Raw genomic sequence first — 27,893 nt, 5'->3', positions numbered from 1 at the left:
GATCCCTCTGGGATCTCTTGTTGAATAAGAAGCTTTACTCTCCTTTCTATAGTATTTGGTGTAGCTATGGCGATCATTTTGACTAATGCAAAATCATATAACATGTACAAAGAAAGGTTTCCTTAATAAAAAATAACGTTTGAATCTCCAGCAAATTTTTTGTGATAATTTTAGATAATTCCGATAGAGTTTATATCCTAATATGATGAGAAAAACCTGGATTAGATTATTTTGATTGATTCCAATGCATTTGCCATAATCGTGATTTACAGTATTGACATATGGCCTTCATATTATTATCTTTTGGTCGAAGTTTGCCATTATACAGTTGCCTTTTATTTATTTGTCTTGATCCAAGATATAAATGTACTTACCCTTTACCCTTTCTGATTTCCCACAGGAGTTGATAACAACGCTGTATATTGGTTTCCTGGGCCTTATATTTTCCTCCTACTTTGTATATCTGGCTGAAAGAGATGAAAGCCGAGATGACTTTTCCAGCTATGCAGATGCTCTCTGGTGGGGTGTTGTAAGTATTTCATCTTCCTTGTAGAACAAAGACGAACAGTAATAATTGGATTAATGAGTTACATATAGATTCATTATAAAAAATTACATGTCTGCCTTAAGATGGAGTTATATACCAAGTTGTTAGCGCTCTAAACGTAACTCTTCTCCGTCAGTGCAATGTCAATATGTTAACACTTGAAAATGTTTCAGATAACTGTGATGACTATGGGTTACTATAGGTTATAATGACAATTTGGTTTATAGATAACTATGTTTCGAGATGGACTATAGGTTATAACTGACATATATGGTTTAGATAACTGTGATGACTATAGGTTATGATGACAATATGTTTCAGATAACTGTGATGACTATAGGTTATAATGACAATATGGTTTAGATAACTGTGATGACTATAGGTTATGATGACAATATGTTTCAGATAACTGTGATGACTATAGGTTACGATGACAATATGTTTCAGATAACTGTGATGACTATAGGTTATGATGACAATATGTTTCAGATAACTGTGATGACTATAGGTTATGGTGACAAGGTACCACAGACGTGGATGGGTAAAATTGTCGCATCCTGTTTTGCTGTATTTGCTATATCTTTCTTCGCTTTACCTGCTGTAAGTACTTATTCATATGTTACTAAATAAATTATCTGACTCAATTCATTCAAGTATCTCTTTTCAATTCTACGACGATTTTAGACTAGAAATATACATATCATGATTATTGGATTGTAGTTATTAATGCAAATGGAATTAATTTCATCTTTACTCTGTTTCTCATATAGATAAGTCAGAAAGTTGATATTGTTTAAGATAAGTAAGCCTAAGATGCACCGATGTTGTAGGGTATTTTGGGATCAGGTTTTGCGCTGAAGGTCCAGCAGAAACAACGACAGAAACATTTCAATAGACAAATTCCAGCAGCAGCAACACTCATTCAGGTAAATGCCACACATTAAGTATGGAACGATATGCTTAAACAATTGTAGTCACCTTCTACATCTTATTTTGCTGCACATTTCAGGGAATCCAGTAGACCCTTGAGAGTACAAAACATCAATTTTGACTCTTGGGATTGAAGCACGTGTCTATTTGTCGTGTCTTGACTGTTCACATTTCTAATAAATAGTGATTGTCCTGCATTCCATGGAAATGATAATACTAATAGTCACTCTCACTTTAGAGATTGTTATGACTGCTTTAATTATCATCAATGATAATAAGATTTCAACAGTTATTTTTTAATAACCGAGTGATATTTTCCCATAAACACTGTGAAACACTTCAATCTTTACTTTATCCCCTTATCTAATAGTGTGTTTGGAGATGCTATGCTGCCGACCCAACATCAAACTCCGAAGCAACATGGAAAATACACATCCACGACTCGTCCAATGAAGAGACAATGCTCGCCCGCATGGCCAGACGTGCTAGTCTGACGCTACGTAAGCGACGGTCGTCGCGCATGGACTCCATTTCCATTGGTAATCACATCCACAGGGAGAGCCTCACCAGTTTCTACCAGGAAGATAAAATTGGTAAAACTCAGACACATATTGCCAATGGTATTCTTCCACACTTGACATGGCCTATTATACGTTGGTAACAAAGTATAAGCAAAATCCTAGAATTAGTCTATTGATAAGCTGTGTCACATTGGAGGCAGTTACTATGGAAGATGGCAATATATACACTGTAACCAAATTAGATTTTGAAACTCTTTAAAAAATATTCCAATTTATGATTTATTAAGCATACCAATTTCAAAACAAAATAATAACTACTTCATATATTAAGATAAAACTATTTCATCAAAGAACAATAAACGCTGATTTTGTTTATTCTATACAATTGAGTAATTTCGTTCCAATGCATCTACAGTTATTTCTTGTTTCGACTTTTGTTGTTGGGCAAAGGGAGACAATCCCTAGAATTTAAACTTGTTCTTTGAAATTATTTTCATTTTTTCATCATTTAGTTGTCTATTTATTGAAATTTATTACAACTTGCCAATAAAGAAATTAACAAAGACGATTAAAATTAATCAACCAATCTTTAACACAGACTGTATGATTTTTGTGTTATAGGGACGCCTCGTAGCCATCGGCGGGATAGCGCCCGTCCAACTGTCATGACTAACCATCCTAGCGTTGGTAGTTCTGACCAGTACGAGGATGCAATAGAGTATGACTTAGACGATGTGGAGAAAGTTGTGCAGTATGTGTACAGGTGTTCTGTCGTTTTGAACTAACTTTTTTACTTACACATACCCCATGCCCCATGCCTGTCTGTAAAAGAATCGGTACTACTGCTTTCAAAAATTGTCTTGGTGATTTTAACAAATATAATTGTGACATTTTAATCAGTATGTACCGATTCTGACTTCAAATAGCATGACATCAGTGACATTTTGAAATGTGATATTTTAGGTCGAGATCTACCATTCTTGTGCAATGAACAACCTATTCAAAAGATGAACATTGTTAAATGTTACTGTATCATTATAAGTATATATGAATGTAGTGTATTAATAAAACTAATCTGAAACTGATACTTTGGGATTGAAAATTATGCCTTTTGTTTATGAATAGATTATCTCTCAGAGGAAAGTATTTACATATGAACAAAATGAAATTAATAATAATTGACACAGTTACAAACATTGAAACATTTTATAGATTGAAAAAAAATCCTTAAGTAACTAGATAGACAAAACAGTAACAAGAAAACAATACAAATATGATCTTTAAATTTTCATCAAAACTTGAAATGTTTCATTTCGGTAAACTTTATTAAACTTTTTTTTCAGGTTAACAGATGCTCATAAAACAGCTATACGGGTATTGCGAAAAATCAAATATTTTGTCGCTAGACGGAAGTTTCAGGTGAGGAAAAGAATGACTATATGTCAGTCAATATGCCACTGGGGGATAAGAAAATTTGAATGTTATACAATGTATTCTCTTCTCATATATTGTGTTTATTATTGGTGCTACTAACACCGTGCCCTATTTTGTTTGATCTCTACAATAATGCTCTTACCAGAGTAAATTGCATGTACACAGTCATTAATATTGTTAAAGGATTGTGTCATACTTTGAAAACAGGAACACAGTTAATAGCAGACCAGGAAACCATTTGTTGCCAGACTAGATTTTTTTGCTTACAAGCTACTCTAATTACAGCAAGCTAGAAAACCATATGACGTTCGGGATGTTATTGAGCAATATTCTCAAGGTCATCTTAACATGATGGTCAGAATCAAAGAGTTACAACGAAGGTAGGCATATACACCTTGATAACATATAAAAACTAGCCTATTATTAAATTGATATACTATAACTATATTGATATAATGTTCCTATACAATTTACCAAATGGGCTTTACCGGTACAATATCTGATCATAATATATCATTATAAATTGCAAATGAGAACTAACCAAATTATTGCGTTTCAAACATTGTGATAATTTATCCAGATATAATTAACTCTATTTTTTCTGTTTGTCTTTTCAACGTTTCAATATATCTATATTAAATTTATATAAAACAGGGAAATAGAGTACAAATATTGGGTATTGTTTTCGTACCCTACCGTGTATATTTTCCGTGTCAAAGTTTGTTTTTGTGATATCCATAAGATACATTACATTGAACAGGTTAGATCAGACATTGGGCAAACCAGGGACACTATACTCCAACTGTTATAAGGACAGGGAAAGGATGACAATTGGTGCTAGGATTGTCCGCATGGAAACACAGGTAATATAATGGCAACAGCTATACTTTCCTCAATTATTATCCCCCGCCCAACGAAGTTGGCGGGGGATATACAAATGGGTTCCGTCCGTCCGTCTGTCCGTCCGTACGAATGGTTTCCGGAGCATAACTCTAAAACCAGTAGAGATATTTCCATGAAACTTCATACACACATTGGTCTTATGGTCTAGTAGTGCCTTTTGCTATTTTTAGGTTTTCATTTTTTGCATTTTTTCCGTAACCATTGAAAAATTGCTGAAAATATCATATTTTTGTACCAGGTTCGTTTCCGGAGCACAACTCTAAAACGAGCAGAGATATTTCCATGAAACTTCATACACACATTGATTTTATGGTCAAGTAGTGCCTTTTGCTATTTTTAGGTTTTCATTTTTTGCACTTTTTCCGTAACCATGGAAACATTGCTGAACATATTTTTGTACCAGGTTCATTTCCGCAGCATAACTGGAAAACCAGTTGAGATATATGCACGGAACTCCATAGGCACATTAGTCTTATGGTCTAGTTGTGCCTTTTGCTATTTTAAGGTTTTCACTTTTTGTACTTTTTTTCTGTAACCATGGAAACATTGCTGAAAATGGCAGATTTTTGTGTAAGAATCGTTTCCGGAGCACAACTCTAAAACGAGCAGAGATATTTCCATGAAACTTCATACACACATTGGTCTTATGGTCTAGTAGTGCCTTTTGCTATTTTTAGGTTTTCACTTTTTGTGCTTTTTTCTGTAACCATAGAAACATAGAAACATTGCTGAAAATATCATATTTTTGTAGCAGGTTCATTTCCGGAGCATAACTCTAAAACCAGCAGAGATATTTCCACGAAACTTCATAGAGACATTCTTTTTATGGTCTAGTAGTACCTTTTGCTATTTTTAGGTTTTCATTTTTTGCACTTTTTCCGTTACCATGGAAACATTGCAAAAATATCATGGTAAATGGTAAATGTTACTTTGCAAAACTCCACCCATCTTTGTGTATATAGTCTTAATATAAATGTCAAGGCTGTATACCTGATTCAACAATTGCAGCCCCGCTCTACTTGAATTATACTCCATCTTTCTTTAGCTCAACTTCCTTTTTCCTGTTTTTTTTCATACACAAAAGTCTCCACAATCAAACTTACTTCAGCTTTGATATCTCCATTGGCGGGGGATCTGAATGACAATGTCCTTGTTACAATAAGATAAAAGATAACGATGAAAATAATTAAAGTCTAAAACATATAAACTTATTAAATAAAATAGTCATGAAAAGACTACAACATTTTTACACCCACTAGATAATAAATATGATCTTGAAATACTTGAGTTTTGATATCGATTTTACCAGTTTCTATCATTTTTTTTCTAGATAAAAAACCAATAGATAATAGTCATGTGTAAGACGGTTCTATTAGAATGATCTTATATGAGAGTCAAAGGTACTGAAATGACATTTCATCGCACATATAAACTTCACTTATATGAACACACAAATTTTATTATTATCATTGTCATATCGTGACAGTTTTATTATGCTATTGTTTCAGATGCAGAAGACTGATCAGAAATTAGACCAGGTGATTTTTCTTTTGAATACCTGGCTTAAATCAAAACCTGATTCGTTAGAAGATGAAGTATGATAAATTTGTTTAGCGACGAATTTACCTGTGTTTCTGTGGCAGCAATGTTCCTTTCTTTCCATTATCCGACGCTATAGGGCTGTTCTTCTGAGTAGTTCAGCATGGACCCGTTCTCTACCAACGAGAAACAATATTTAATCACCTCATCGTGTGCGCTGCTTCTAGAAATCGGAAAGTAACTACCATTGGTGATGCTTATTACTATTTTATGATATCTTATGAAAGGAAATTACACTGTAACAGTGCTCTAAATTTAAAAAAAAAAAAAAAAAAAAAAAATAACAATTTCCAATGTTTTAAAGATTACAAATTTATATGGTGTGGGAAAGAGTGCAACTTGATGTGATGTTCATTCCAAAAAAATGACATATTTCATCATTGTTTTATATTAAAGCATTTCTTATACATTTCATTTTATATACGTGTTACCATTAATATGTGCGTTATTCCCTTTCGAAACAAATTTATTGTTTTATAAACGTTGTTTTTTAAGACACAAATTATTTTTTGTTACCCAGAAAGTTGTTATATAAGTCATATGCGTAATTGTTCATATACATGTACTACATTTTTCGCACAATCATCAAATAAAGATACATTTTATATGTTGCATTATTATGGCAGTTCTTATGTAAATGTGTTATTATGTTATATCGTTTACAAAAATGTTCTTTTTCTACCAAGGGGATAGACATTGTCCAAGACACTAGCTTAACGTGATGAACTGCATCAGGGCAGACTAACCTTATATAATTAGACACTGTTTTTACAATATCACGAACACAGTGGATCATGAGTACATCATAAAATTTCCAGACACCGAATCACATATAATTCACCCTTCGATGATGAAATGTTGCGTCATACGCTAGCTAAATTAATAATACATTTCACATTTACACATATAAACGCGCTTTAGTAAATACAGCTGTATTCCAACTTTTTCATATCTAATACAATCCCACAACTTAACCAGCCTTCGAGATTAAAATAGTGTCCGAAAGTGCACCAAATACTGCAATACCTAGTCGAGTGTTATGCCAGCGTGTTCACTCTAAATATTTACATGTGGTTATAACGCGCTATGATGTTCAGACGGAAGATACATATTGCCCCTTTTATGGTCCTTGTATAATATTTTACTATCATTCCCTTCTATGAAAGCTATGATCCTTAATTGGCCTACCATAAACGATTCTTATCCAAATGGCCGTCAGCATCATCGCGTTTGCCAAAATGTTTTTTTTTCTATTTCACTGGATACTGACGTCAAGGAAATCGGCAGATTGAATAAAAAAAACCGCCAAATCACTGTTGTTTAGCTTTTCTGAAATGTTTAACAAAACAGAAATTATCGAAATACACGCATAATGTATGTTCGTTTAATTGATCGAGGAATGATAGATGCACGTGCAATTACTTACAATTAGAATTTGTATGTACTACTTCATAGCCAGATATTTTTTTAATTAAACTGTAAACTAGATGATCAAATTGTAGTGATCATAGCAATAGCACACGAAGTTATCGACTCTATTGTATGTCTTTTTATGTTTATTTTATTGTGCAATATAGCATACAAGTACATGTTTAGTGAACTCTTTTATCATGAATAAGTGTTTCACGCCAAACATTTTGCACTAAACCATTGTCGTTTAACGCTAAAATTTGGTGATCTCTGCATAAGAATTTCAGGGTAATTTGATGCTTGTTGGTATTCCTTATGTCAGCAAAATAAAATTGGTGTTATCGACTGTGAAGTAAGTTGCATGCCTAAGAAACATTTCGAGGAATATTAAAAAGGGATAAACTTCCGAACGATAATTGCACTGATGAAACTGAAAATACTATATTTTTAACTGCAAATGGCTAACTATATACATTTGTATGTCAATAATAATATTGTATGGATACGTAAAACTATGAAGACTTGTATTCCCTACATGAAGTACTACACTGCTGTATAAAAAGGTTTACATACCTACATTACACTTAAAATTTGAAATGTTTTAAGAATACATAATTGCATTTTGAGTTACTGTTGCCTTGTATTGTTAAAATACATTGTAGATAATTAGAGAGTTAATGAGACTTACCTGTAAGTTGAATTTGATGGTAATTCTGTTTCACTCCTGCAGATACATATGGATGCATCTCGTGATATCTCGGATTATTATCCAGGAGGGAATGACAGTATTTATTTTATCGTTTTATTCACTGTTTAGAATCCATTTAAAACACCAGACATCCAAAAAAGATACAATCAATAATGTGTCACGAAGCAATGGGTCCCGGTTGACTACTTTAATTCACCAAAACAACATGACGATATTTTAGCAAACTTGATACATAATACAATCAAAAAAGGAATATTATCTTTCATTCATTATGTAGATTCAGAATATATGACCCAAGTAATTCAAAAGCATATGACCTAGTGACTGTCATGGGATCTTGTGAGTCATGAAATACAATATTAACATTTAGGTGTTTTTAAAACCAAAACGCATGCTATTAATTAGACTAGAATATCTTTGTGTGATTGTGTCAACAATGGCCATACATCTTGTGATTGTCCTTGTGACACTTAATTTTATTAACTCTATTGGTTTCTTTTATTGCCTACGGATTTCAAATAGCAATATGTACTTCCCACGCGAAAGTTAATTTAGTTGGAATTAATAGATTTTTTTTGCAGATTGTTTTGCTTACTAAAATACTTAGTATTCGTTTTGTATCAGGGAATGATGACAATGCTTTCAGTATGGATAGCATATCAGATCTGGGGGGTGGATGGACTATATCTGTTATCAAAATCCTGTTTTTTGAACATTTCTTTGTGATATGTAATAACCCATTATCACATGTTCTGAAGTTATTGTATACCCTATTTTAGCGCAAACATCCTGGCGCGATCAGAGCTGTACATTAGAATAACCGCTACCATATGTTCGTTTACGATATTGATTGTAAGATATTTATGTATATAAATAAATTTTAAATTGAGGAAGCAATTCAAACTTTACCAAAAAGGATTGCCTCATTTACCCGATGTCTATTCAGTTTAAAATAAGTAACAGGTATTCTGGGAGAAGTTTGATGGAAATATAGACCACGTGTGCAAGCGAAACGTGATAAATGTACTAGAAAAAAATGAAAATCATTTTGCGAAAGAGGGGAATTTGGTACTACAAAAAAGGATTGAAAATTAATATGAGAGAGAGAGGTGGGGATCTGGTAATAAAAAAAGAAATTCATTTTGAAAGAGAGAGAGAGAGGAATCTGAAAAACGAATGTACATGTATTTGTTTCTTAGTATATGCTGATTGTACTAACGAATGAATGTATTCGGTTTTTTTTATAAAAAATAGGATGATGAGGTAAATATAAACATTCATAACTTACAACTTATGTGCTTAACAATATTTTACATTGCTATGCTACGTAAGTACAAAAAGTAAAAACTATTTCGTTTTTCAGTTTTAGATGAACGATTTTTTCATTACCGCAAATAATTTTCAAACGTCATGAAACAAACTCGACAACTCCAGCAAACCAGGAGCCTTACCTTTGCTTTTCTTTCACTTTTGAGTGAGATACTTTGTCCATGGGGTCTTTGAAGATATGCTCTTTATACTTTTACATAGATATGTTATTTTAAGCCATTTACTGATATGTTATTACGGTATATAGTTAACTTTGTTGACTGCACAAACTAACTTACCCTGATGTCTATGTATGTTGTAGAAACTGGGTATACGCTAATCGGAAATCAGTGAATCAATGATAGCTAAAATAAAGATAGTGATTATTCTGGGGAACGTAGGAGTATTCAAGATGTTAACACACTCTTTTAATTTGTTTAAGCATATACGAATATACTCATTGGAACGGAGTTGAACAGTAAATGTTTGAATCGATAATTTTGTAAAAGGAGCGGGTCGGTGTGGTATGTACATAGCGTTAAATACGGTCTCTGTCACTCGGCTGACGGAACTCAGTCGGTAGAGCCGTAGATTTCCACTCCGGAGGCCCGGGTTCGATTCCTGGTCGGGGCACTCGACAGGAATGTGTATTTCCCTGTTCTTCTACAATTTAGATAGGATGTTTGGTACTTTGTGGACGGGAATATTCAACACATTGGGTTAATGAGTCAAACTTAGTCCTGATAATAACTATTGATAAGACGGTTGACGATAAAATGATCAACCTACGTTACAAGCAATCTGTAGAAAAAGGTACCCATAATGATAGGTTAGTCTGAAATACTAAACATATCTGAGATTGAAATGTGTTGTTCATAAATGATGTCCTCTGAATATCAAAACGCATTTCAACTAAACGAGTTTCTGTATTGTTTTCTTCTGATATTCTTGTTATACAATTCCTTACCTGTTTCATTGTTGTCATGATCTCGAACACTGTATACATAATGTAATATAAAGCAGGTGGTCATTGCCAGTCGTATGGATATTATGTATTTATATTGTTTCTTAAAAATATGTGATTATTGTATTTCCGAAGAAAACCAATGATAAACAATAAAAAATATTCCACCTTTGATATTAGCTTGGAATTGTATTTTCCGTTTTACTCTTTAGCTCAAAACTGGTTAATTAAAGTGAACAGTCGGGCAAGGATGGCTAAAGTCGGTAAAAATGGTGTGAATGTATCCAGTATAATTTCTTATGAAATAGAAAAATAAAATCTCTCGCCAAAATCTGTCTGCGTACGAAGAAATTAATTTAAAGTATAGGAATCCTAAAACGTCCACCCGGCAATGACCGTGGTTACATTTACACGCAGCCTCGCTTTCAATGCTTTCAAATTCCCTTTACTGTAATGGTCATAATTGGAAAGCGTAAGCAGAACTTGGCCGTCGTATTAATATGTGAGAACTTTTGGAAGACCAATGAACGCATTTAGACTGGTTTTCTTTGCCCGACTATTCACTTTAAGGGAGATGTATTGTGATATAAAAACTAGTTAGTTACGGGAGGTGCATTGTGATATAAAAACTGGTTAGTTACGGGAGGTACATTGTGATATAAAAACTGGTTAGTAACAGGAAGTGCATTGTAATATAAAAACTTGTTAGTTACGGGAGGTACATTGTAATATAAAAACTGGTTAGTTACGGGAGGTACATTGTGATATAAAATCTTGTAAGTTACGGGAGGTTCATTTTGATGTAAAAACTGGTTATTACGGGAAGTGCATTATGATATAAAAACTGGTGAGTTACGGCAGGTGCATTGTGATATAAAAACTTGTTAGTTACGGGAAGTGCATTGTGATATAAAAACTGGTTAGTCACGGGAGGCACATTGGGATATAGAAACTGGTTAGTTACGGGAAGTGCATTGTGATATAAAAACTTGTTAGTTACGGGAGGTATATTGTGATATAAAAATTGGTAAGTTACAGGATGAACATTGTGATATAAAAACTGGTTAGTTACAGGAAGTGCATTGTAATATAAAAATTGGTTAGTTACGGGAAGTGCATTGTAATATAAAAACTGGTAAGTTACGGGAAGTGCATTGTGATATAAAAACTGGTAAGTTACGGGAAGTGCATTGTGATATAAAAAACTGGAAAGTTACGGAAAGTGCATTGTGATTTAAAAAAAGGTTAGTCACGGGAGGTACATGTGATATAAAAACTGGTTAGTCATACATGTGATATAAAAAACTGGTTAGTTACAGGAAGTGCATTGTGATATAAAAATTGGTAAGTTACAGGATGAACATTGTGATATAAAAACTGGTTAGTTACAGGAAGTGCATTGTAATATAAAAATTGGTTAGTTACGGGAAGTGCATTGTAATATAAAAACTGGTAAGTTACGGGAAGTGCATTGTGATATAAAAACTGGAAAGTTACGGAAAGTGCATTGTGATATAAAAAACTGGTTAGTTACGGAAAGTGCATTGTGATATAAAAACTGGTTAGTTACGGGAAGTGCATTGTGATATAAAAACTAGTTAGTTACAAAAGGTGCATTGCAATATATTAGAAATAATTGAAATACTTAGTCAGGTGCAAAAGATTATAACTGTAAAAAGACAAAAAAAACTTGTTTAAGAATTTGTCTTGTGGTCTTGCAGATATACAGAAAAACTCAAAATCGGCTAGAAACTTATTTTTATTTCATAAAATGTGTCTACACAATGGTTTATTATGATTTCGACTCGAAAACCGGGAGATTTTCCATTATCCGGACATCACTATATCCTTTGGAAGCATTTGCCCCATTTCATGCACCCTTCTGGAGCCCCACTGAGACCGTTGAAAACTAAATACTAGTTTTTTTGAAAAGAAGATGTTCATCCCTATATTGCATGTCAATATCGATTCGGTCATTGCATTAGTTACGTCACAAATCACCTTTGAACATGCCCAAATAAGTCAAAAATTGAGGTCTGAAACCCGGATTTTAGTGTGTGCCCGGAAACCTAGCTTAATTATCAAGTGAAAGTGGTCTTATCTTTGTCCCACGCGCAGGTCTGCTCATACCCGTGCGTGGTGACTTTAGGGGACTTCCGTGACTGTTTTTACTTGTTTGTAGTGGGCTGTTTGTTATCATCGTAATACCTACTATCAAATTGAGTCAAGTTCGAAAAAGATTTTCTTTGTCTGAAAGATTTTGTAATTTGCATAGAGCTATTTGTTTTGATGCGTCCTTTACTATAAGTTTTCTAACATTTCAAACCAAATAATTGACTTGTTATTGTAACATTTTCACGAAACCTGCTTGCTACTCGAAGAGGAGATTATTTAACAATTAAAGGATTGTTAAATTGCATTTATTGGAGATATAAATGCAAACTGGGTGGGAGATATGTAGAATAGCGCCTGTTAGGGCGCTATGAATATTTATCTGCCATCCAGATTGCATTTATATATCCAATAAATGCAATCTAACAATCCTTTTATTTTTATATTTACATTTTATTTTCTAGTTCAAAGTAAAACATAATTTAAATGCAAGTGGACATTTGAATTTCCTGCTTCAGCCATTTAACCTCAACAGCCAAGTTCAATGCGATAAAAAATAGTCCCTATAAGAAATTGAAAAGATAAGAAAAACTTCAATGTTTTTAATAGCTATTCAGTTTACTTTCAATTATCCAGACATTTCAAAGATTTTTTTGAAAGTTTCATAACCAAACTGGTTCATTCAACTACAATTTCAATTTTCCCGCGCGGACTAACATGGTATTAGTAAACAAGAATCACATCCATTTATGTAGATATTACTACACCAAGTCTAGACTGCATTTATTGGCTCATAATGCAGATCACGATTATCATTAGAGTAATGGGAGTCGCTGTGGCAAAATGTTAATATTCATATTTGTAAATGTAATTTCCCTTTATGCGATTTGAATTTAACTATGGTCAATGCTAATCGATTTGATAGGTGGTTTCCTTGATTTGACGTGCTATTTGTATACCACATTGTTGTCATTAATGAATCAGTCCGGATGGACTTTAATTTGTGTGGTAGATAATATAGTCTAGATCAAAGACGCTTCTTATTCCCGAATGTATTATTTATTTCTGGAAGACATATACGGTCGCATCTACTAATCGGATTAAAGTAGAACATATGTTTATTTCACTGCTAAAAATCTTTCACATGAGATAACATTACATGTAAAAGTCCAGGCATTTATATTTTGTGTTTGCTATGGAACAATGAATATTAAATAACAACTAGTTTATATATTCTCGTGTCGTAACAACCTTAACAAGACCTTGCACAGCCATTTAGGTAACAATCGGTTATTAGTTACGTACATATGTAACCAGAACGTCATGGTTACGCGAGCAGCATTATGTATGTTCTGGCCACGCTGGTTTAGTGTGAAAAATACAGGTAAGTTGATAACTATAGACACAGAAATATCAGCGAAAATTGGAAAACAATATTTGAAGGGGGAAAATCTTCTACAGCATTAATGTACAATAATCAAATGCATCGTGATGTTATTATATTAGAAAATGAATGTCTTATTTAATTAAAGTTCCAATAAAGTTATACGGACCATAAGGCCCATAGTTTTAAACATCAAATCAAAGGTTTGTATGCAGCTTTTACAGCTAATTATTGCGGTTAATAGAAACTTGTGGTATGAACGATATGTCCAGGTAATGGGAAGGTTGATCCTTTCCATCGCGTATACGTGTGACGGTCAGCTGACTGTGTGTGATTGTTGTCCTCGTTAGATGTGGTGTCAGGTTGACGGGGAAGCGTTTAAATGTAAGTACACCTGTGTTTTTATCTTAGAGATTAGAACTTTCTCACATTCGTACTAAAACGTTATCCAAATGGTAGCTTTTATTTACCAGAATTCCACAAGAACTGCCATCTGAGTTTTATTTAACGAAAGCACAAATGTTTGTTTGTCCGTCTTTGTTTTCTCTGAGTGTAGTCAAAATGAAGATAATAAATAATTCAACATGAGCCTGAGAGATTCATCAATTAGGTTAGAAATGTCAATCAATTTACAAACAAATCAGCATGTCCTTATTTTATTTTTAAAAATTGGAGCTCATAAATATGTATCAAAAATTGGTGTTCCATTGAAAACATTATTGTAAACAAAAAGAGACAGTTTTGTCATGTCGTCAGATAAGTACAAATTCGACGAAAATCACTCATCAATTCACGTACTATCTGTACGTTTATGCAAAATTATGTAAAACAATCCTACTTTAAAGGATATCCTATTTAGGATAATTTCACTTTCCTGAAGTAATCGGGGCTTTATTTGGATGACGTATACCGCCAACATTTCCTCATTAGGATCGGCCATATGATATAAGAACACATATATCTTCACCTACAAATAGCAACCAGTTGGGTGAACTCAGGATAAAGCCGAAGATATCGTGTTAAATATCTACAACGAAGGTAAAGTGCTCGAAGGAAGAAAATTAATTAAGCTAGCACGTCCCATTAATGGTGTGAGAGAGGTCTCATCATGGTAATTCTATAAGTACATTAAAGGGACAATTCAGACTTCGGAAATATTTCGGAAACAAACCGGTTCTTATAAAATTCAAATTAGTTGGTTTTACTGTGATATGCCAGAAAAACCCACTGTGGTGAAGTGTATGTGAAATGTTTAAACTCGCTTACTATCCGCAATTACACATAGTGGTCGGATGTCTTGTATGCCGAACCTGACCCTTGCCAGTGTAGTAAAGAGAATGTTTGTCTAGAACTACTCACATCGCTCTTAAGTAGTGTGTTTACCTTATTAGATGCATGTTCTTGTCTAAAAATAATTTCATCCATTCGTCAGGGTTATGTATTGCATTTGTTTAACGTGCGTGACTTTGGCTCGGGTTTGGGCACAGCGTACATGTTGTACCTGCTTAATCAACGGTATATTCAAAATACTTAACAACGTCGTGAAATTTGTCAATATATCTTGTTAAATGTTTGATAAGGAATGTACAACAATACATATGTCATATTTTGCTTCGAGGTTATGTAACAGAATTAGCCTCACTGCATTGTGCCTTTAATACTTTTATTAAAGATGCTCCACCGTCGACAGAGCATAAATGGTATTCATCATTTGAACAATAATTGGTGTTTAATCGTGTATATATATGCTTAATTAGCTAAAAAAAATAATGTAAAATAATTTATTTCGCCTTTGGTGCATGCGCAATCAGTAATTCATTTCATATAGGATATAGTGACACTTAATTTTTTGGTGATGTCATTAATTATTTTTCATATTTTGAACTTAAAGTAAAATTAGAAGCTCAAACTTTTCAATGGTGGTAATTGTGTAAAGTAAGTAACTTTTGTAACCGAAGAAAAATACTAAATCGTCTTCTCCTGTTTTTCATAGGTAAAAAATATACCATTTAGTCAGCGGTTGGAGCATCTTTAACAATTGATAGTGTAAAATTACATTCAGATAAAATTTATTGTTATTGAAAATAAAATAAAAAAAGGATTGTCTATTTTTGCGAAAATTAAAAGACCGAAAGTGTGCATCGCTATTAGTAGTGTTCTGAAGAAAACCAATGATATAGCACTGTAAGCACAGAGAAAAAATTTACGCTCTCTTGATTTCTATGTAGCCTAATAATACCTAGCAAAATGTTACAGTAGAAAATATAATCTTTTCATGGTATTATCTATGTTTAATGGCGTCAGTGCTTTACATCCGCGTTTGTTTTTTTCTGAAGGTTGCTGCTAACTAAAATCTGAAACTCGGTAAAACAAAAGTTAAATTTGGTCTCTAATCGCTTTCTGGATTTTTGTATGTTCGTCAATATGTTGGTTGTAATAAGAATACAACTGTATTACATTAGTAGGTTTACATAACAGTTATAATTAAAAAAAATCAGAATACAACTGTATTACATTAGTAGGTTTACATAACAGTTATAATTAAAAAAAATCAGAATACAACTGTATTACATTAGTAGGTTTACATAACAGTTATAATTAAAAAAAATCAGAATACAACTGTATTACATTAGTAGGTTTACATAACAGTTATAATTAAAAAAAAATCAGAATACAACTGTATTACATTAGTAGGTTTACATAACAGTTATAATTAAAAAAAATCAGAATACAACTGTATTACATTAGTAGGTTTACATAACAGTTATAATTAAAAAAAATCAGAATACAACTGTATTACATTAGTAGGTTTACATAACAGTTATAATTAAAAAAATCAGAATACAACTGTATTACATTAGTAGGTTTACATAACAGTTATAATTAAAAAAAATCAGAATACAACTGTATTACATTAGTAGGTTTACATTACAGTTATAATTAAAAAAAATCAGAATACAACTGTATTACATTAGTAGGTTTACATTACAGTTATAATTTAAAAAAATCAGAATACAACTGTTGTTATGTATGACATTAGTAGGTTTACATAACAGTTATAATTAAAAAAAATCAGAATACAACTGTATTACATTAGTAGGTTTACATAACAGTTATAATTAAAAAAAATCAGAATACAACTGTATTACATTAGTAGGTTTACATAACAGTTATAATTAAAAAAAATCAGAATACAACTGTATTACATTAGTAGGTTTACATTACAGTTATAATTAAAAAAAATCAGAATACAACTGTATTACATTAGTAGGTTTACATAACAGTTATAATTAAAAAAAATCAGAATACAACTGTATTACATTAGTAGGTTTACATAACAGTTATATAATTAAAAAAAATCAGAATACAACTGTATTACATTAGTAGGTTTACATAACAGTTATAATTAAAAAAAATCAGAATACAACTGTATTACATTAGTAGGTTTACATAACAGTTATAATTAAAAAAAATCAGAATACAACTGTATTACATTAGTAGGTTTACATAACAGTTATAATTAAAAAAAATCAGAATACAACTGTATTACATTAGTAGGTTTACATAACAGTTATAATTAAAAAAAATCAGAATACAACTGTATTACATTAGTAGGTTTACATAACAGTTATAATTAAAAAAAATATCAGAATACAACTGTATTACATTAGTAGGTTTACATAACAGTTTATAATTAAAAAAAATCAGAATACAACTGTATTACATTAGTAGGTTTACATAACAGTTATAATTAAAAAAAATCAGAATACAACTGTATTACATTAGTAGGTTTACATAACAGTTATAATTAAAAAAAATCAGAATACAACTGTATTACATTAGTAGGTTTACATAACAGTTATAATTAAAAAAAATCAGAATACAACTGTATTACATTAGTAGGTTTACATAACAGTTATAATTAAAAAAAATCAGAATACAACTGTATTACATTAGTAGGTTTACATTACAGTTATAATTAAAAAAAATCAGAATACAACTGTATTACATTAGTAGGTTTACATTACAGTTATAATTTAAAAAAATCAGAATACAACTGTTGTTATGTAGTAGGTTTACATAACAGTTATAATTAAAAAAATCAGAATACAACTGTATTACATTAGTAGGTTTACATAACAGTTATAATTAAAAAAAATCAGAATACAACTGTATTACATTAGTAGGTTTACATAACAGTTATAATTAAAAAAAATCAGAATACAACTGTATTACATTAGTAGGTTTACATAACAGTTATAATTTAAAAAAAATCAGAATACAACTGTATTACATTAGTAGGTTTACATAACAGTTATAATTAAAAAAAATCAGAATACAACTGTATTACATTAGTAGGTTTACATAACAGTTATAATTAAAAAAATCAGAATACAACTGTATTACATTAGTAGGTTTACATAACAGTTATAATTAAAAAAATCAGAATACAACTGTATTACATTAGTAGGTTTACATAACAGTTATAATTAAAAAAAATCAGAATACAACTGTATTACATTAGTAGGTTTACATAACAGTTATAATTAAAAAAAATCAGAATACAACTGTATTACATTAGTAGGTTTACATAACAGTTATAATTAAAAAAAATCAGAATACAACTGTATTACATTAGTAGGTTTACATAACAGTTATAATTTAAAAAAATCAGAATACAACTGTATTACATTAGTAGGTTTACATAACAGTTATAATTAAAAAAATCAGAATACAACTGTATTACATTAGTAGGTTTACATAACAGTTATAATTAAAAAAATCAGAATACAACTGTATTACATTAGTAGGTTTACATAACAGTTATAATTTAAAAATAAATGATCAGAATACAACTGTATTACATCAGTAGGATTTCCACTAGTTTATTACAACTATCAACCAAATATTTTTGTTACTTTGATAAAGAAATGAAGGGAAAACGTACTATTGTATGGGGACTGCTAAAAGTAGAATAAAAGTACTGAAATGATTGTAGGACCTGTAGCTTTATTGTGTATATGTTTGTCAACGGTTACCAGAGTATTTTGGTTCTGTAATATTGCTTTTACACTGTCAGATATGTTTTTGAGAGGATAAAGACAAAACATTTAATCACTTGTTTTCAATAATTTCTTTTCTACATTTCTAGATTTGTACAATGGCACTGGTACTGAAGGTGTGTACGTCGTCACTGTTCCTGGCGTCACTGTTAGGACTGATACAGTCAGTAAAAGTTATGTCGTTCAATGTTGGAATGATCACTTACATTAATCACTACAGAATTCGGAAACAAAATATAATCAAGACTCTCACAGCGGCAGACTATGATGTCATGTGTCTCCAAGAGGTGCGTATTGACAGCACAGTCCTCAACCTATCCTTTTATCACTATTTTCAAGACCAATACTAAATTAACAGCACTCCAGTAATTTGAGAAGTAACATGTTCATACCTTTGTTCGTTTCAGATGCCTTTCGGAAGAGATATAGCCTTGCTAAAGAGTAAATTAGACGATAGTGTTACTCTCCATACCGCGCCCTTATACCAGGAAACTATGTTCTTTGGTTCAGTCAATGCTCCACCATGTCACAACGCACCATTAACAACTGCGTGTGTGTTCGTTAACTGTTTGTCGTATGTAGGTGACCTGGCAGCCCTGGCCGAGTGTGCTGCAGGGTGCGGATTACTGACCGAGAGTCAGGGCTGTATCACCTGTCTTCTGGCATCAGGGTGGAGTGCGAATCGCTGTTTTAACTACCTCAGGGCCGAGGAGATCAACATACCAGGAGTGGTACTTCTCAGCAAGAGGAAGGTGAACTCCGTTAAGGTGGTGGACTATGAGCCAAACGTGAAACAATTCTCCAAAAGGGCCTACATAGAAGCTGAGGTCAAGTACTACACATGCAAGATTTACTCAGAATTCCAGGCTTTTGGTGTTATTCGATTTTCTTCTCAGATGAAAACAAGCTTGCATTAGTTGTGACCTTTGTTATATAAAGTTACATAATGGGAAGTTTAAGTTTTATAAAATGTGCAGAATTTTCCAGAATGAAAATATTTCCTTTCTTTACAGCCTGTAATACATACGCTTTCTTTAGCCATTCTTTGAACATTGGTATGCAATACTTTATTCTTGGTTTTGACCTTTGCAATGAATTCTATTTTTATCCACCACTTTCATCGAAACGGAGGATATCAATTTGGATTTGTCCGTCCGTCCGTTTGTCTGTCTCTCTGTTATGCTTGGTTTCCGTGCAATAACTGCCACAAATCTTAAAGATGCTCCAACGCCGACAAAGCATAAATTATATTCATCATTTGAACAATAATTAGTGTTTAATCGTGTATATATATGTGTGTGTGTCTAATCAATACAAAAAATAATACAAACTAATTTATTTTGCCTTTGGTGCATGAGCAATCAGTACTTCATTCCATAAAGGATATAGTGCTTCGTATAATCTTCGGGATGCAATCATTTATTTTTTTGTATTTTTAAGTAAAATTAGAAGCTCAAACTTTTTAATGGTGGAATTGGTGAAAAGTAAGTAACTTTTGTAACTGATGAAAAATACTAAATCGTCTGCTCCTGTTTTTAATAGTGAAAAAATACTATTTGTCAGCGGTGGAGTATCTTTAAACGATTTATTTGGAACTTGGTCACATGCGCTGGTTCATTCATCGGACCCTATTTGGCCGGAGTTATGACCCTTTTGATTAACAAAACATCGTCTGTTTTCGTTCAATAACTTTCGCAAATATTACCGGATTTTCTCGAAACGTGGAAACATGGTTGAATGTCTCAGGGCCTTGGCTAATTTCGATCAAAACTTTGATTGGACCCTATTTGGCTGAGTTATGGCCTTTTGATTAACGAAAAATGGTATTTTCGACTGTTTCCATTTTTAAAATAAATCTCGCAAATACTACCAGATTTTCTCGAAACTTGCTACCATGGTTTAATGTCTCGGGGCCTTCCCCAAGTTCAATTGGCACTTTCATTGCACCCTATTTGGAGGACTTTGATTAACGAAAACGGGGGATATAAATTCCATGAATTTACTTGTTGTAACGATGATTCTACTATTATATCAAACAACATAATCGTTGGTTAAAAGTATTTACGGTCCAATGAATTCATATATTCAACTTTTGCAGATTGAAGGTGTGGGGACAGTGTTCTGCAGTCATTCTACTTCCAACTCCAACACTTTATACTATGAACGTAAATATGAATACCGATTTCATATTGTTCTCATTAAATCAATTATCGAATATTTTCATTAACGATTTCGATCGAGTGACAATATTTATCAATAACCTAATTTTCATTATTGGTAGAATGTACTGGTAAATTGCAAGGATCGGTTATGTTCATCTTTGAATATTTTTTTTTTGGTTATATTTCAAATGCTACCCCTTTTTATACTAACTAAGACAGAGAGAAATTTTGAAATGTTCAATTTCAGCTAATCTCAAAGACGTGTACGCAAGTCTGGCAGAGCAAAATCTCGCCGACTCTCGTAAATTAACGACCGCGGCTAACCTAGTTGACAGACCTGTGATTGCTGGGGACCTGAATATGGGCCCTAGTATACCCGGACAGGATGTCGGAGCTGAATTTCCGGGTAAGGGTCATATGCAATACATGTAGATCTATCAACAACTATTTAATTTTCTTTGTTTTCATACTAAACGTGACTTTATGGCCATGATTAAAATTAAATTATAGAATGTTATGTAATATTATTATAACTCAAGTGATAATCCTGCATTCTGAATGGTCGAGAGATATTTGTCATTTCACAACAATACGAGACAACTGACGCTTCGTAGGCAACCCCCTTGCAACGGGTTTTAGTACATTTTTACAGTGCATTTTACTACAGCGCAAAATGACTAGGTCTTCTGCCCGACCGCTCGAAAAAGGTTTGCTTTTCATTTTTGTTTTTGTTTTTTTTTTCCGACGGCATCATTATATATATATATATATATATATAACGACACTTCAAAATTGTATTTGAATCTATTTAATGAGTTTTTTTCCAAATTAATCTGTTTATCACTATTTTTTTTCAAATTAAGTCCGGAGCTTACAGGTTATCCCTTTCGCTCACCGTCCAAACGATATATTAGTTTTTAGGTCATCTGAGACTATGCCTCAAGTGACCTATTCTAATCGCCTTTTGTCCGTCGTCATGCGTCGTCCGTCGTGCGTCGTGTGTCCGTAAATAATTTACATTTTCGACTTCTTCTTCAAAACCGCTGAAGCAATAATGAAATTTTGCACAAACCTTCTAAGCCATAAGGCCAATCAAATTTGTGAATTATATGTGGGAAGGGCCAAAAAGAGTCAAAATGGTTAAAATTTTAAAAATCTTCTTCTGAATTCACAGATTTGATTGAACCAGATACTCTTCATAGATTGGAAGGTCTTAAGGCCCTTTACAAAAATTTGCTTAGTTTTTCATAGGAATTAGTCAAACTGGGTTAGAATTATTAGCCTGAGATAGCATTTTAACGTCATATCTATATATGTCCTGGCCTACCCCCAGGGGCCAGAGGGGCGGGGCCAAAAGGAGTCAAAATGGATAACATTGCAAAAATCTTTCTTCTGAATTCACAGATTTTATGGAACCAGATACTCTTCATAGATTAAAAAGTCAAAGGAGGAGTGTCAATTTGGGCCCTCTGGTGGCCATGACTGATAAGCATTATTTTTTGTATACAGATACCCGTGGGTTAGGACATCATGATATGACGTATGATTAATATATGCCCAATCCCATCTTATCCACAAAATTTTTTGCCTAAGTTTATAGTATAAAAATGTGTTGCTCAATGCAATTTAATATGATGTATAACATATTTTTCTGGTATATTATGACACCATATAAACTTTTTCTTACATAATTGACATTTTACAAAATTAGGTCACTGTGACCTATTTTTTGACAATAAGTTATATTATCCAAAATGTTTTATAAATGCCTTATAATTCATAAAAATTCATTTAAATTTATAATTTGGTTCCAACAAACTTGACAAAATAGAAAATTGTCCCTCCTGTTTATCCCCCATAACTCACAAGGGACTCCGACCTGACCTAAATCATATGTCATAGCATGATGTCCTAACCTCCGGGTATCTGTAAACAAAAAGTAATGCTTATCGGTCATGGCCACTAGAGGGCCCAAATTGATACTCCTCTTTTATAAAATCACTGACTGACGTTAAGGGCCTGATTGGCCAATATATAGTGTTCATATGTCTTTGTTTCATTCTGTATCTGAACTCAGGTGACCGTTAAGGTCCATGGGCCTCTTGTTTATTATCCCGTTGTTGATTAGATGAACGGAAGACATGCGATTACAGGCGTCTTCGTGACGTTGCCAATGTTGCAAACAGACGACAGGTCGAAGCCAGAATTTATTGATATTTACAACCCCCCCCCCCAATTAAAAGATTTTAACAAGTACATGTAACTCGACAACAAGAATATACATACTGAATGTTTATTGTGAATTTTGTTTTTACATTGTACTAGGTACTAGCGTTATGTAAGCTAATTTATTATGTTACTGCCGATGGTGAGTTTTCGAAATTTTCTAGAAGTTGTTTGAAGATTTTAGCCTATTTCACCCCTGTAACCTTGAGTGGCAATCAAGGTCATTCAATTGAACAAACTTGGTAGCCCTTTACCCAAGCATGCTGTAGACCCTTTATGAGTACCCTGGGCCTTCCGATTCTTTGAGAAGTTGTTTAAAGATTTTGGCCTTTTTGACCCCTGTGGCCTTTGAATGAAAGTCAAGGTCATTCATTTGAACAAACATGGTAGCCCTCCATTCCAGCATGTCACAGGCTCAATATAAGGTCTCTAGGCCTCTTTGTTATTCACAAGGAGTCGTTTAAATGTTTTGCCTATAAGACCTCAGTGACCTTGAATGAAGATCAAGGTCATTCATTTGAGCAAACTTGGTAGCCTTTCGTCCCAGCATGCTGCAGGCCAAATATAAGTACCCTTGGTCTTTCAGTTTGTGAGAAGAAGTCGATTAAAATTTCTAGCCTTTTTGATCTCTGAGATCTTGAATGAAAGTCAAGGTCATTCATTTGAACAAACTTGGAAGCCCTTTATCCAAGCATGCTACAGGACAAGTATCAGTACCATGGACCTTTCGGTTATTGAATAGAAGTTGTTTAAAGATTTAAGCCTATTTGACCCCTTTGACCTTAAATAAAGGTCAAAGTCATTCATTCGAACTAACTTGGAAGCCCTTCATCCCAGCATGCTGCAGGAACAATATGACTACCCTGGGCCATTCGGTTGTTGCGAAGAAGTCGTTTAAAGATTCTAGCCTATTTGACCTCTCTGACCTTGGATGGAGATCAATATGAGTACCCTGGGCCTTTCGGTTCTTGAGAAGATTTCGTTTAAATATGTTAGCCTTTTTGACCCCTGTGACCTAGAATGATGGTCAAAACCATTCATTTGAACAAACTTGGTAGCCCTTTATGCCAGCATGCAGTAGCTTTAATATCAGTACCCTGGGCCTTTCGGTTATAGAGAAGAAGTCGTTTGAATGAAAAGTTTGCGCACGGCGCACGGCGCACGACGGCAGACGGTGATGATGACAATCCTTTTTTTTCAATACTTGTTTTTATAAAATTGTATATGTACATAACGGTCATATAAATGTGAATGCATTAAAAAATTGAAAAGCGTTGAAATAACAGTTTGTTATTAATCTTAAAAAGTCCATTTATCGTATATTTACAAAATGTAGATCTAAATCCCATTCAAAAGTAAAAAGTAGAAAAAGTAGAACATCATCAAATGCAATGACAGGTACAGATATTATAACGGAAAATCTAATAAGCGAAAATCTGATACATTTCTTATATACATTTTTGAGAAAAGGTAAGACAAAGTTTCCAGAGCTGTTTTGCAGCTGTTACTGTAAAATCGCGTGAATTTGCCTTTGTAAAACTTAAACGTAACCATTTACACCTGAAGCAGTAGGTTAGTGACACGCATTTCTCACTCTCTCACTTTCAGTGATATTTAGTAAGAATTATTATTTATGTAAAAATGTCACAAAGCTAACAAGAGGCCACAAGGGCCTTAACGGTTATGTGAGAACCTTGGTATTAATCATATAGGAAATTAATTAGTTATGGTAGCCATCTCCGATTTGTGATCAACCAGAGATGTAACAACCCTTTGTTGGGACCATGTCAGGATCATTTCATACATGTTTCAGCCAAATCGCACCGGTAGAACTTGAGAAGAAGTTCAAAATATATTTTCTAAATGACAACTGTGGTGGCCATCTTGGATTTCGGATTAACCCGAAAAATAACAACACTTTGTCGGGATCATGTCAGGATCATTTCATGCAAGTTTCAGCCAAATCGCAAGGGTAGAACTTGAGAAGATGTTCAAAATATGTTTTCAAGATGGCGGCTGTAGCGGCCATCTTCGATTTGGGATCAACCAGAGATGTAACAACACTTTGTCGGGACCATGTCAGGATCATTTCATGAATGTTTCAGCCAAAACGCACCGGTAAAACTTGAGACGTTATTCAAAATATATTTTCAAAAGGATCTGTGGTGGCCATCTTGTATTCCTGATTGACCCGAAAAATAACAACACTTGGTCGGGACCATGTCAGGATTATTTCATGCAAGTTTCAGCCAAATCGCACCTGTAGAACTTGAGAAGAAGTTCAAAATATATTTTCAAGATGACAACTGTGGCGGCAATCTTGGATTTCAGATCGACCCGAAAAATAACAACACTTTGTCGGGACCATGTCAGGATCATTTCAGGTAAGTTTGAGCCCTTCGGGTCAGATGACCTAAAAGTATCCAGAATATCAGTCTGACTATTTGTTTCAGATTCCTATAACCACTTCCTGTCTGAGGGATTTACCTCGCCGTACGTGGACCTGGCGAGGAACTGTACTTTCTGTGCCTCCAACCCTCTGACAGGGGACTGGGAGACTAATGAAGTGTTGGATCACGTGATGATACGAGATCATACAGTCATAAGCTCAAAGGTGACACAAGTATCCATTGTAAATTGTAATATATGTGTTCTCGTGATATAAGTCGCTATATCGAGTCCGATATCTTAAATCCCTTTAATCCAGTGATAACCATATGCATGTCTGTCCATTTTTCAGTTGATAGCAGTTACAATTCGTAGCAATAGGTGAAATATTGTGGGATACCACTGATGCATTACCATTTAAATGCACTAAATGTTCCTTCGCCACAAACATACCACCAGTATTCAGTAACTCGACCTATATAAGTTAGTAAAATATTCATCTCTTTCTCATAATTATTCCGAAGCTATAATCAATACTCTAAGCTTAATTAATTATTAATATATTATACCGTAAGTTGTAGCAACGCAAAACTCCTAACTGATACCGACCAGGACCCTCAGTATTTATTTTCACATGAAATAGTAACATGTATGCATATATACAGACCTATGACGTCATTCCCTTTCTTTATTTTAAAAACTACGAATTTTCTTGTGACATTTAGAAATTATTTCTACATAGACGATATTCCACCAGAGCTATTTTCACTTGCGATAATAGTTTGATCCCTAGGATGATTCATTCTAGAATATGTGTCATTTTATAAGGCTGTTTAAAAACTATAGGACATTTTAAGGAGTTAATAGTTTACAGTATCATCATCTCTGTAGAACAACTGTACGAATCGTCGTCAACGGGAGGCTTTTTTTCTGTTTCAGCGGGTTTACGACAGGAACATACCCGGACGACGTTATACAATGTCGGATCACTACGGAGTTGAAGTGGAGGTCACAGACAAACCGACTTGTGTGGCGTGTTAAAAAGGGCACTAGAAGATAATGTGATATTGATAATAACGTTGGCACGAAACCTTTATTTGGAAAAAAAATCCAAAATGTTTGTACTTGTATTTAATAAAACAATGGAGCATCCCATGTGGTTCAAAAATAAACATTCTGTGCGCTGTGATTTTTCTCTCTCTCTTAACTCCGTAGACTTTTAAGTTAATGAATAACATTAGAAATAATTCATTCTATTTGAAGATTGATGCTATTTTACATTTATTTGTTTTAAAATTTATGGGAAACTAAGTTTTTAAAGATATATGATGTTTATAATATCGAAATGGAACAAAATAGGAATAAGCAATGAATGGGAGCAAACATGAAATCGACGTTCATTACCTAAATATAATAACATCATTGAAAATAATTATAATAGAAAATAACTAGCAAATTTATTAAATGCGTAAACCACTAAAATAACATCATCATGAATAGATAATTAATTAAATAATTGGATCAATATTCCGTTAACTTGTTTTCTCTAAAATAATACACTGATGTAGATATTAGTTATAAATAACAACTTCTTGCAAAAGCAAGTTCATTTACACACATTTGTAGTATCAGTTAGGAAATACCTAGAAGTTTTTAGATCACCTGACCATAGGTCATGGTGACCTATTGCGCGATAGTCTTTTGTCCGTCGTCGTGCGTCGTCCGTCATGCGTCTGTTAACATTTCCTTGTGAAAGCGATATATTGAGTAAAAATTCACCGAACTTGATGCAACTTTATATGTAGACATACATTAGAAAGATCTCGGACGAGTTTGAAAATCGGCTTGATTCGACTTTAAATTACGGAGTTATTGCCCTTTGCACTAATAATCATTATTGGACATTGTGAACGCGATAACTTGAGTAAATAAAAACTTAGCTTAATAAAACTTTGTGTGTATACTAACATTGGAATGATCTTGGACGAGTTCGAAAATCAGCATGATTCGACGGTAATGTACGGAGTTATTACCCTTTGCACAAATAATCATGATTGGACCCTGTGAATACAATAACTTCCCCCTATTAACTTGAATAAATATGCACTCAGCTTCATGAAAAATTGTATTTCGACTGAAATTTCGGACATGTTCGAAAAGCGACATGATTAAATCGTAACATACGGAGTTATATCCTTTGCAATTATAATTATTAAATCTAATGAACATGATA

At 33.2% G+C, this 27,893-nt stretch overlaps 2 protein-coding genes across 3 annotated transcripts in view; both read left to right on the top strand.

Moving 5' to 3' along the window:
* Nucleotides 1–10,499, top strand: part of LOC138331174 (potassium voltage-gated channel subfamily KQT member 1-like) — a 56,217-nt gene extending 45,718 nt beyond the window's left edge. Inside the window, exons 8-16 of one of the 2 annotated variants that reach the window (XM_069278658.1) lie at nucleotides 401–529; nucleotides 1,037–1,147; nucleotides 1,378–1,473; nucleotides 1,848–2,070; nucleotides 2,620–2,749; nucleotides 3,342–3,417; nucleotides 3,718–3,812; nucleotides 4,193–4,295; nucleotides 5,844–10,499. In XM_069278658.1, coding sequence (XP_069134759.1) covers nucleotides 401–529; nucleotides 1,037–1,147; nucleotides 1,378–1,473; nucleotides 1,848–2,070; nucleotides 2,620–2,749; nucleotides 3,342–3,417; nucleotides 3,718–3,812; nucleotides 4,193–4,295; nucleotides 5,844–5,936 — 1,056 coding nt within the window. In that variant the 3' untranslated portion in view covers nucleotides 5,937–10,499. Of the gene's footprint in view, nucleotides 1–400; nucleotides 530–1,036; nucleotides 1,148–1,377; nucleotides 1,474–1,847; nucleotides 2,071–2,619; nucleotides 2,762–3,341; nucleotides 3,418–3,717; nucleotides 3,813–4,192; nucleotides 4,296–5,843 lie in introns of both variants that reach the window. The other variant, XM_069278650.1, reaches the window with a different exon arrangement.
* Nucleotides 10,500–14,123: 3,624 nt separating this feature from the next.
* LOC138331164 (uncharacterized) lies at nucleotides 14,124–26,849 on the top strand. Its single transcript, XM_069278638.1, has 7 exons — nucleotides 14,124–14,205; nucleotides 18,974–19,171; nucleotides 19,292–19,711; nucleotides 20,983–21,049; nucleotides 21,294–21,452; nucleotides 25,726–25,886; nucleotides 26,600–26,849. The coding sequence occupies exons 2-7, from the start codon at nucleotides 18,983–18,985 to the stop codon at nucleotides 26,699–26,701; spliced, it is 1,098 nt and encodes a 365-aa protein (XP_069134739.1). The 5' UTR covers nucleotides 14,124–14,205; nucleotides 18,974–18,982; the 3' UTR covers nucleotides 26,702–26,849.
* Nucleotides 26,850–27,893: the final 1,044 nt, after the last annotated feature.

Source organism: Argopecten irradians, chromosome 1, assembly GCF_041381155.1.
Source record: "Argopecten irradians isolate NY chromosome 1, Ai_NY, whole genome shotgun sequence".
In the NCBI taxonomy this organism is placed as follows: Eukaryota; Metazoa; Mollusca; class Bivalvia; order Pectinida; family Pectinidae; genus Argopecten; species Argopecten irradians.
The sequence above is the reverse complement of the archived record's forward strand: the minus strand, read 5'-3'. Positions and strand labels throughout refer to the sequence as shown.

Coding starts and splice junctions, on each gene's coding strand:
- LOC138331164 (XM_069278638.1), top strand. CDS start 18,983: ATGGCACTGGTACTGAAGGTGTGTACGTCGTCACTGTTCCTGGCGTCA. Junction 19,172..19,291: donor ATGTCATGTGTCTCCAAGAG/GTGCGTATTGAC, acceptor TGTTCGTTTCAG/ATGCCTTTCGGAAGAGATAT. Junction 21,050..21,293: donor CAACACTTTATACTATGAAC/GTAAATATGAAT, acceptor GTTCAATTTCAG/CTAATCTCAAAGACGTGTAC.